Genomic DNA, 12,516 nt, shown 5'->3' on the forward strand with positions numbered 1-12,516 from the left:
AGTGGGTCAGAAGTTTACATACACTCAATTAGTATTTGGTAGCATTACCTTTAAATTGTTTAACTTGGGTCAAACGTTTCGGGTAGCCTTCTACGGGCTTCCCACAATAAGTTGGGTGAATTTTGGCCCATTCCTCCTGACAGAGCTGGTGTAACTGACTCAGGTTTGTAGGCCTCCTTGCTCGCACACGCTTTTTCAGTTCTGCCCACAAATCTTCTATAGGATTGAGGTCTTTGTGATGGCCACTCCAATACCTTGACTTTGTTGTCCTTGAGCATTTTTGCCACAACTTTGGAAGTATGCTTGGGTTCATTGTCCATTTGGAAGACCCATTTGCGATCAAGCTTTAACTTCCTGACTGATGTCTTGAGATGTTGCTTCAATATATCCACATAATTTTCCTACCTCATGATGTCATCTATTTTGTGAAGTGCACTAGTCCCTCCTGCAGCAATGCCCCCCCACAACATGATGCTGCCACCCCCGTGCTTCACTGTTGGGATGGTGTTCTTCGGCTCGCCATCCTCCCCCTTTTTTCTCCAAACATAACGATGGTCATTATGGCCAAACAGTTATATTCTTGTTTCATCAGACCAGAGGACATTTCTCTAAAAAGTACGATCTTTGTTCCCCGTGTGCAGTTGCAAACCGTAGTCTGGCTTTTTTATGGTGGTTTTGGAGCAGTGGCTTCTTCCTTGCTGAGCGGCCTTTCAGGTTATGTTGAAATAGGACTTGTTTTACTGTGGATATGGATACTTTTGTACCTGTTTACTCCAGCATCTTCACAAGGTCCTTTGCTGTTGTTCTGAGATTGATTTGCACTTTTTGCACTAAAGTACGTTCATCTCTAGGAGACAGAACGAGTCTCCTTCCTGAGCGGTATGACGGCTGCGTGGTCCCATGGTGTTTATACTTGCGTACTATTGTTTGTACAGATGAACATGGTACCTTCAGGCATTTGGAAATTGCTCCCAAGGATGAACCAGACTTGTGGAGGTCTACAAAATCTTGGCTGATTTCTTAGATTTTCCCATGATGTCAAGCAAAGAGGCACTGAGTTCGAAGGTAGGCCTTGAAATAAATCCACAGGTACACCTCCAATTGACTCAAATTATGTCAATTAGCCTATCAGAAGCTTCTAAAGCCATGTCATACTTTTCTGGAATTTTCCAAGCTGTTTAAAGTCACAGTCAACTTAGTGTATGTAAACTTCTGACCCACTGGAATTGTGACACAGTGAATTACATGTGAAATAATCTGTCTGTAAACAAAAAATTACTTGTGTCATGCACAAAGTAGATGACCTAACCGACTTGCCAAAACTATAATTTGTTAACAAGAAATTTGTGGAGTGCTTGAAAAACACGTTTTAATGACTTCAACCTAAGTGTATGAAAACTCAGACTTCAACTGTATTTCTGTCTCTCCGTCTGTCTGTCTCTCTCAATCTCTCTCGCTCTACCTCTCCGTCTGTCTGCGAACAAGCTAAAAAAACACTCTCCCTGGTTCTCCCCCTACAGCGATAGTACTGCTGACAGGCCTAGAGCCCAACACCACCTACGAAGTGCGAGTGGCTGCAGTCAATGGGAAGGGCCAGGGGGAGTTCAGCCACACGGAGTCCTTCCAGACTCTACCCATACGTGAGCCCAGCCCCCCGGCAGTGCATGGCCAGAGAGGGATGGGGAAGGCCTACCGGCTGGGCCTTGTCAAGCAAGACGACGGGGGCATGCCCATCGTGGAGTACATTGTCAAGTACAAGACGGTGAGTAGCTGGATGTCAGGATTGCCAATAAATACTACCATACACTTTTAGAAAAAAAGGTGCTTAGTAGAACCATAAGGTCTTTCAATTTGTCCCCATTGGGGAAACTTTTTTGGTGCTATGTAGAAACCTTTGCAGAAGGTTCTACCTAGAACCTTTTATGACGGGTTCACCTGGAACCCTCTATGAAGGGTTCTACCTAGAACCCTCTATGAAGGATTCTTCCTAAAACCGTTTTATCTTTGAAGGGTTATTCCTAGAATCCTCCATGAACGGTTCAACTAGCTTTATTTGCATATGTTTATGACAGTACATTACATGCACTTAGTGTACAAAACATTAAGAACACCTGCTCTTTTCATGACAGACTGACCAGGTGAATCCAGGTGAAAGCAATAATTATTTTATCCTCTTAAGCAGGGGAGTCAAACTCAGTCCATGGATTGCCTAGTGTCATTCAGCCCTCCGTGGAATGAGTTTGACACGTACTCTAAAGGTTCTACCGAGAACCCTTTTATTTCTGAATGGTTCTTCCTAGAACCCTCTATGAACAGTTATACCAAGAATCTTTTTATATTTGAAGGGTTCTCCTTTAGAACCCTCCATGAACTGTTCAGCTAGCTTTATTTGGGTATGTTTTATTATATGCACATTATATGCACTGCTCTTTCCATGACATAGACTGACCAGGTAAATCTAAGTGAAAGCTATGATCCCGTATAATACCACTTGTTAAATCCATTTCAATCAGTGTTGATGAAGACGAGGAGACAGGTTAAAGACATAGTTTTAAGTCAAGACAATTGAGACATGGATTGTGTGTGTGAGGGCGAATGGGCAAGACAAAACATTTAAGTGCCTTTGAACAGGGTATGGTTTGTGTCAAGAACTGCAACGCTGCTGGGTTTTTTACGTGTAACAGTTTCCCGTGTGTATCAAGAAAGGTCCACCACCCAAAGAACCTCCAGCCACTGTGGAAAGCATTGGAGTCAACATGGGCTGGTATCCCTGTGGAACGCTTTCGACACCTTGTAGAGTCCATGCGGACATGGCCAAGAACCACAGTATTTATGAGCTGCCAGTCCGGGTTAGGGGATTGTTTGGCCTGGGCGGCTTTACTTGGCTCATCGAGCTCTAGCGACACCTTGTGGCGGGCCGGGTGCCTGCAGGCTGACTTCGGTCGTCAGTTGAGCGGTGTTTCCTCCGACACATTGGTGCGGCTGGCTAAGTGGGTGGGTGTTAAGAAGCGTGGTTTGGCCGGTCATGTTTTGGAGGACGCATGACTCGACCTTTGCCTCTCCCGAGCTTGTTGGGGCATTGCATCGATGAGACAAGATCGAATTGGATATCACAAAATTGGGGAGAAAAGGGGGTAAAAAAAAACATTCTTTTTTTTATTGCACTGTTTAGTTAAAAAAAATGTATCTAGCAGGCGCAAATATCAACATAATAGGCTCATTCATATTGCGAAGGCGTTGTGTTGAATCTCGCCATTCGTTCATTTTGGTAGAGTGTGTCCCCTTACTTGGTTATCAGCTGTTCTCAAAAACACGTGGCTCTCGAAGATGATTCTCTTCCTCAATAGTGTGAATTTTACTAGAAGCCACAATGAGTATGACATCCTGGCATTTAAAGCATACTACATTTTCTGTCACATACTATACAATTTGCATGCCCAAAATACATACTATTTAGAATGCTAGTACAGCTATTCGGACACTACCATTCACTGTGTCTCAGATACTACATACTGATAGACATGCTTGCAGATACACTATACATACAAATGTACATACTCACCCACAAACAAACACTTTCATATTAACCTAGTCTCTCCTTTTCCCTATCTCTCTCACTCTCACACGCACATACACACGTTGATCTATGGGATTTGATGTAACCAATGCTAATATGTCCATTCAGGTGTGTCTCTGTCTCATTGGGAGGCTGACAGCTATGTGTAGTTGTACTAAAGCTGATGAAAGTGTGTGTGTGGAGAGAAGGTCAGGGACTCTCCAGCAGGCCCTTTGAAGGCCAAATGCAGGGGAACGAGGGGAAGAATAGGACAATCCTCCACACCCCAGTAATCCCACCATTCATCCTCCTCTCTCTCACACTGTGACCCTGACTCAGGCGAGCACGCACAGGCAGGAGTGCATACACAGATGCATGTGTGCACATATATGCACTCTCTTACACAAACACATACACACATACAGTATGCATACAAATGTCCATGCGCACACACACACACACACACACACACACACACACACACACACACACACGCATATTTGTATTAACACACACAGTCACCCGTATCAAACTGCTTTCCAATGCTGGGCTGGCCTTAGTTTTATTCCACATTATTCCAACTACCATGACTCTGAAAAATGAAATCATGGCCCATTTCCTAAAGCCTATTCCACACTATTATCTCTCTCTCTTCTATTTTGACATTTTATGGAAGAATCCTAGAAGGCTAAATGGTTGAATATGCATTTGGCATGCTGTCAAAGCACAGGCCTCACACTGTGACACTTCACTGTGTTCTCCTATGATGAGATAAGAAGCTGATTTAAGAAAGGAAAAGAAAGTAAAGAAGGAGAGGAAAGGGGGAAAAAGTAAATAACTGGGTGGGGTACGGAGAGGAAAGGAACACTTCATTATAACGTCTACTTACGATTCACGCAACAGTCAGCATTTGAGCTGGCCACTGTTTTTTCACAGAAACATTTTGTACAAACACAGTCTTTACAACTTTATGTCCCCAATGTGAGTAGGTTATTTTCAGATGCAATGTTCAGACATTCACAGAAGTAGGAAAAGCATAACACAATTCTCATCCAAATTGGAAAATGTAGGCTACATTAGTCCTAGCGCTAACTGAGGAAAGAGTGAGCTAATACAAGCAGTCATATTTAGCTAACTTTCGGGCTGACAGAAACCATAATATGAATTAGCTAATAGCAATTACTATTTACAATTTATCACATGACAGGTGAGTTCACCCCAATTGCTGTGGCGGTCATGAAATTCGGCCACTGGATAATTGTCATGCAAATGACTGCCGGTCTCACGGTAGACCGTCATTGTAAATAAGAATTTGCTATTAACTGACTTGCCCTGTTAAATAAAGGTTAAATAAAATAAAATTGACCATTAATTAACATAAACACATTTAGCATGTCCAGACCTCCACGCATACAAACCACTGAGGAAACATTGACATTTAAAAAAAAGTGTAATAAATCCATTTAATATACACCATCACAATAAATAATTTATCTTAGGCAGGTCTAAAGAAACATGAATCAAATCAAATCAAGTTTATTTTATATAGCCCTTTGTACATCAGCTAGTATCTCGAAGTGCTGTACAGAAACCCAGCCTAAAACCCCAAACAGCAAGCAATGCAGGTGTAGAAGCACGGTGGCTAGGAAAAACTCCCTAGAAAGGCCAAAACCTAGGAAGAAACCTAGAGAGGAACCAGGCTATGAGGGGTGGCCAGTCCTCTTCTGGCTGTGCCGGGTGGAGATTATAACAGAACGTGGCCAAGATGTTCAAATGTTCATAAATGACCAGCATGGTCAAATAATAATCAGGAGTAAATGTCAGTTGGCTTTTCATAGCCGATCATTAATTAACTTCTTTGGGATACCCCCCCCCTTCTCTCAATTTCCGCCTGAAGACATACCCAAATCTAACTGTCTGTAGCTCAGCCCCAGAGGCAAGGATAGGCATATTCTTGGTATCATTTGAAAGGAAACACTCTGAAATTTGTGGAAATGTGAATTGAATGTAGGAGAATATAACACAATAGATCTGGTAGAAGAAAATACAAGGAAATAAACATACGTTTTTTGTTTTTATTGTTGTTGCATCATCTTTCAACTGAACAAGAACAGGCAAACATTCAGATATGATGCTGGGGATAATTCTGATGCAGAACATAAGATGGCAACAGTATTAGAAAAAAGTTTCAAAACGATATCTTCAGGAACGAGTGAGCTACATGACATTGAGCATGTAGTCACCCAGGTGTCCCACACAAGTTGCCCAAATGTACCCAAATGGCCAAATTGGTACAGTGATACATTTTGAACTAAATGACTATATACAAAATACTAAAATGCTATTCTAACACACACCCCAACAAAAAATAATAATAATAATAATATAAAAATTTGAAAATTTGAAAGAAAAAAAAAATAACAAGGGTAACTATTTACACACATTCAAAGTATAATATACAATATTGTGAAGACCCTCAGTCCTCTACATAATATTGTTCTGCTGATGCCATGCCCAATAGCAGTCTCTTTCTGCTGTAAAGCAGAGGGTTACTGAACAGGTGGTGCAGGTGATGGGACATTTCCTGTGACAAAGGGCACAACGACGTCTCCCCACGGTGCCCTTTTTTCCCTGAGGCACATTCATACCTGCAGAGATGAATCTGGGCAGGTGAACAGCAGAGGTAGAGGGGCCAGAAGGTGCTGCAGTAGACTTGCTGTAGCAAGCAAGCTCCTGGATGAGCAGCTCTCGGAAGGCTAGCTGTGAGATGTGGGGCTGTCCACGGCTCTTAGCCATTTCCTTCTGGAGGATGAAGTAATTCACCACAGCAATGTCAATGAAGTGATAGAAAAATGTCTTGTAAAGGCAGTTGATAGAGGGGAGCAGTTTTCCAGTAGTCTTTCAGGGTTTTCAACTTCACAATACCCATGTAAATGACCATTGACAGGAAACAAAAAAGATCTGACATGGAAATGGGCTTCCATCCCTCTTTCTTGCCTGCCTGCTTCTTAGCACCATACTTGTTAGTGTTCAACACCAGGGAATCAACAACAGATGAGGTGAAAAACAGCTGGAAAAGCTGCATGGGGCTATACTTAGATGTCATATCCAGCTTTGGGCCTAATGGCCTCTTTGGTCTGAATAATGGAGGTGGAGGCGCCACATCCTCCTCCAGCACAGAGTGCCAACGACCCTCCTCCTCTCTGATTGCAGGTGTATCTCTTCCCCATCGCCGCTTCTTTGTCACACCTGGCAGGGCGGGGGTAGATGTGGAGCCGGAGACAGCAGGGGTCCGGCTAAATGAACAAGCTCCCCTGGGGGATGGGCAACTTGGCAGTGGGGGCTCCCAATCAGAATCGGAGGGACTGTGAAATAAAGACACAGACACACAGATTATATATTGAGTAGTGAAACAAAATCATTTTGGGGATCTGTGGTTCTATTCCATGTTTAGATCAAATAAATGTAAAATATCTCATATATACAGACACACAGATTATATATTGAGTAGTGAAACAAAATCATTTTGGGGATCTGTGGTTCTATTCCATATTTAGATCAAATAAATGTAAAATATCTCATATATACAGACACACAGATTATATATTGAGTAGTGAAACAAAATCATTTTGGGGATCTGTGGTTCTATTCCATGTTTAGATCAAATAAATGTAAAATATCTCATATATACAGACACACAGATTATATATTGAGTAGTGAAACAAAATCATTTTGGGGATCTGTGGTTCTATTCCATGTTTAGATCAAATAAATGTAAAATATCTCATATATACAGACACACAGATTATATATTGAGTAGTGAAACAAAATCATTTTGGTATTATTTTCAAACAACAGCATGAGAGTTACTTACCAATCGAGAATTGCGTCTTCTCCATACAAAAACATGTCCTCAAATTGGGAGTCCAAACTTGACACACAATCTGATACATCTTCTTGTAAATCTGTGTCACTTTCTCTAGCAATCTCATCAATAATTGCATGTAGATCTGTATAGCTGGACTTTGCCTTTGATTTTCCAGATTTACTCGCCATAATTATTTCAATAATATAGAGGAAAATGATCTTGACTCAATACTGCTAACGCGCAAACAACGTGGCTCCTTCGGGTAGAAATTTCAATGGCGAATGTTAGCGCAAACAACGTGGCTCCTTCGGGTAGAAATTTCAATGGCGAATGTCTGCGTAACGCGTGACTTTCGTTCAAGACCGGGTCTTCCCAGATATAACCATTAGATATTGTTGTTTACCTCGGCTCATTGGCTCTCTACCAAACTAGATTTCAAGACGATCAGTGGTCATTGGGCCAAAATACAGTCAATCAAAGAAGCACTGGTCATGTCATAGGCGCTCAATGAGGTCATTGTTTGGTGTGTTCAAATCAGTTCATTTCGGTCAATATGTCCCGTAGAAATAACCATCATGTATGGTTGTGTTACTAACAAACAGAGGATTACAATGAAACCCACCTTGACTAGATACAGGTACATCTAGTGTGAGTAATTACATCAACTGTTTCGTCGAAAGTTGAAGGAGTCGAAACTCATGACACAAGCCGTTTACAAAATGTGTCGTGTTATGCTATAAAAAAAAAAAATATCGAACAAAATGACCATTCATTGTGAAGATTGGACCTTTTGTATTGCCAAAAGAAGAAGATTTTTACAGGTAATTGATAATTTTATTGCTATTTCTGACTTTTGTGACGCTACTGTTTGGTTGGAAAATGCTAGTTATACTTGTGTGTCTGGCGCGCTGTCGTCAGATTATCGTAAAGTATGCTTTCGCCGAAAAGCATTATTGAAATCTGACACCACTGTTGGATTAAGAAGTAGATAAGCTTTTAAATGATGTTAGATACATGTATTTACAAGAACGTTTAATACTACGAATGGTGTATTTAGAATCTTTGCGCTATGCTATTTCACCGGATGTTAGCCAGATGGGACGCTAACGTCCCAGCTAGCCTAGAGAAGACCATATTGGTGGAGTGCTGCAGAAATGGTTGTCCTTCTAGAAAGTTCTCCAATCTCCACAGAGGAACTCTGGAGCTCTGTCAGAGTGACCATTGGGTCACCATTCTGACCAAGTTCCTTCTCCCCCGATTGCTCAGTTTGGCCAGGGTGCCAGCTCTAGGAAGAGCCTTAGTGGTTCCAAACTTCTTTCATTTAAGAATGATGGAGGCCGATGTGGTCTTGGGGACCTTAAATGCTGCAGAAATGTTTTGGTACCCTTCTCCATATCTGTGCCCTGACACTATCCTGTCTCGGAGCTCAACCTCCTGGCTTTGTTTCGGCTCTGACATGCACTGTCAACTGTGGGACCTTATATAGACAGGCCTTTCCAAATCATGTCCAATCAATTGAATTTACCACAAGTGGTAAATTGCAGAAACATCTCAAGGATAATCAATGGACACAGGATGCACCTGAGATCAATTGTGAGTGTCATAGCAAAAGGTCTGAATACTTATTTAAATAAGGTATTTCTGTTTTTTATATTTATACATTTGCAACAAAAAAAAAAAAAATTCACTTTGTCATTATGGGGTATTGTGTGTAGATTGATGATACATTTTTTTTTTATCTAATACATTTTAGAATAAGGCTGTAATGTAACCAAATGTGGAAAAAGTGAAGGGGTCTGAATACTTTCTGAATGCACTGTATCTGTCCATTACAATCTATGCAAGAATCGGAATGCATGATTTGTCACCAGTACTTGAAAATATGTGAATACAAAATTACAGAATTATTACCACACAGCCCATTTTCCACAAAGAAGTTGCGTGTGCCGGTGTTATGATACGGATGATTTGTAATCACAGATGGTTTGTTTCTACCGTTGTAGATGGAGTAGCTAGGCCTAGCTCAATCTAGTGGTCGCACCGGGTACAACAGTTGTTGACAATTGTATCATTGTAGCTAAGCCTAACCTTTTTCCTTAACCTTATTCTCTTAACCTTCTACGTTAACTCACCTCACCTGATGCGTTAGTTCCCCTAACCTGCCACATTAATTCACCTAACCAGCTATGTAAACAAACTATCTGTGGAGACAAATCATCAGTATCACCACACCGACAGCCAATCACGTCACCCCTGACACGCACTTGGAGCCATTCAGTGTTGTTGTTTATGTATGTAGCAAGTGGGCTAAGCTGTGGCATTAGCAATGTCTTTCAAAAGGAGGCAACTCACAAATACAGAAATTCTGGAGATGTTGGTGAATTCTGACAATGAGTCTGAGTATGAAAGTGAGGAATCATACACTGACAGTGACAGTGAGGAGCTGCCCCCCAACCTTGTGTCTATTGAGAACCCTGAATCTGAGGACTCCTTACCTACTGACGAAGTTCAAGATCCCTCTGAAGATGCTGGGGGTGATGGAGGCAGACCGTCAGTTGGTGAAGTACAGGAACTCTGTTGCAGCTGGAAGGCCGCCAGCCATTTCACCTCTCCTGGCCCTGCTGTTGGCTTTGAGTCCCAGTCTGGAGTGCAAAGCCCCTTGCCATCTCCCTCCGAGGCAGAGTGCTTCAAGCTGTTTCTGACAGAGGAGCTGGTGGGAAACAGAGTGGAGGAGACCAATCGCTATGCCTTGGAGCTACAGGAGAAGAGAGATCCACATGAATGGTATAACACCTCATGGGACAGAGATAGGTCAAACCAGACTGTGTGCTTGACTATAATCACAAAATGTGGGCAGTGGATAAAGCGGACATGATAAACAGCTTCGTGGCTGTTGTGAGCTCGGAAAATCATCAGGTGGTTTAAAAATACATGTTTCCATCTGATCGACAGCTGGCGCCACATACGTCGCCGCCAGCTAACAAGTGAGATGATTATTGAACACGTTTTTTTGTAATTGGGCAAAGGTTCACATACAAATCAAATCCAGTTCCATTATGCAATTATATTGACAATATCTCACCCACCTCTCAACTCCCTCGTCATCTTTTTCACTCCCTCATCCTCATCACTCCCTCTCCAAACAGTATGTTGTTAACATACAAAATCTGGGCTCAATCTTCAGCAATAAATGTGTCCAGTTCCAGTTGTGATGTTGGCAAATCATTTTCAATACTGTTTGTGTGTGTGGTTTCTGAAAGTACAGATAAAATAGGAATTATTATTAATTATAATGCAACATCAGGATATAGCAATAAAACAATATTACAATTGAGTAACATAATAACACTAATATAAAATAATAAGTTGCATTGACCACATGACAATTTGAATTATATAAGAAACAGTAACTGAAGAGCTCCACAAGGGAGCAGGACAGGGCAGGGCAGGGCAGAGCTATGCTAAACAGGCCAAATGAATACACAGGCCAATGCAGTGGTCATGATAACGCCAGTGCAGCTTCAAAGGATACAACACAAGCTAATACTTCTCTGACGCCATTAGCATTGTTTTACAGAGCTAATAGAAGAATGTAGCTACATAAGCACAATTGAGTATAACACCATAAAGGTTATGAAATGAATACCTCAAATGTCTGCGGCTATAAAGGAATACTCACAGAACACATTATAATCCATACAAATACTCAGCAAAAAAAGAAACATCCTTTTTTCAGGACCCTGTCTTTCAAAGATAATTCATAAAAATCCAATTAACTTCACAGATCTTCATTGTAAAGGGTTTAAACACTGTTTCCCATGCTTGTTCAATGAACCACATTTGGGGCGGCACCGTAGCCTAGTGGTTAGAGCGTTGGACTACTAAATAAAGGTAAAATAAAAAAAACATAAACAATTATTGAACATGTACCTGTGGAACGGTCGTTAAGACACTAACAGCTTACGGACGGTAGGCAATTAAGGTAACAGTTATGAAAACTTAGGACACTAAAGAGGCCTTTCTACTGACTCTGAAAAACCCCAAAAGAAAGATGCCCAGGGTCCCTGCTCATCTGCGTGAATGTGGCTTAGGCATGCTGCAAGGAGGCATGAGGACTGCAGATGTGGCCAGGGTAATAAATTGCAATGTCCGTACTGTGAGACGCCTAAGACAGCGCTACAGGGAGACAGGACGGACAGCTGGATAGTCCTCGCAGTGGCAGACCACGTGTAACAACACCTGCACAGGATCGGTACATCCAAACATCACACCTACGGGACAGGTACAGGATGGCAACAACAAGTGCCCAAGTTACACCAGGAACGCACAATCCCTCCATCAGTGCTCAGACTGCCCGCAATAGGCTGAGAGAGGCTGGACTGAGGGCTTGTAGGCCTGTTGTAAGGCAGGTCCTCACCAGACATCTCCGGCAACAACGTCGCCTATGGGCACAAACCCACCGTCGCTGGACCAGACAGGTCGGATTTGCGTTTATCGTAGAAGGAATGAGCGTGTACTCTGGAGCGTGATAGATTTGGAGGTGGAGGGTCCGTCATAGTCTGGGGCGATGTGTCACAGCATCATCGGACTGAGCTTGTCATTGCAGGCAATCTAAACGGGAATGTCAGTGTTCTGCCATGGCCAGCGAAGAGCCCAGATCTCAATCCCATTGAGCATGTCTGGGACCTGTTGGATTGGAGGGTACGGGCTAGAGCCATTCCCCCCAGAAATGTCCGGGACCTTGCAGGTGCCTTGGTGGAAGAGTGGGGTAACATCTCACAGCAAGAACTGGCAAAGCTGGTGCATGAGGAGGAGAACTTAATGCAGCTGGTGGCCACACCAGATACTGACTGTTAATTTTGAACCCCCCTTTGTTCATGGACACATTCATTCATTTCTGTTAGTCACATGTCTGTGGAAATTCAGTTTATGTCTCAGATGTTGAATCTTGTTATGTTCATACAAATATTTACACACATCATATTTACACAAAATAAACGCAGTTGACAGTGAGAGGACATTTATTTTTTTGCTGAGTTCACATACGGTGTGCTATAGTATAAATGACAGAACATGATATACAGAAATGTTA

At 42.1% G+C, this 12,516-nt stretch overlaps 1 protein-coding gene across 1 annotated transcript in view; it reads left to right on the plus strand.

Moving 5' to 3' along the window:
- Positions 1–12,516, plus strand: part of LOC120033168 (neural cell adhesion molecule 2-like) — a 171,590-nt gene that overhangs the window by 127,076 nt on the left and 31,998 nt on the right. The window contains exons 13-14 of the mRNA XM_038979452.1: positions 1,521–1,762; positions 1,901–1,903. Of these exons, the coding sequence (XP_038835380.1) occupies positions 1,521–1,762; positions 1,901–1,903 (245 nt within the window). The remainder of the gene's footprint in view (positions 1–1,520; positions 1,763–1,900; positions 1,904–12,516) is intronic.

This window comes from Salvelinus namaycush, chromosome 40 (assembly GCF_016432855.1).
Source record: "Salvelinus namaycush isolate Seneca chromosome 40, SaNama_1.0, whole genome shotgun sequence".
NCBI lineage: Eukaryota > Metazoa > Chordata > Actinopteri > Salmoniformes > Salmonidae > Salvelinus > Salvelinus namaycush.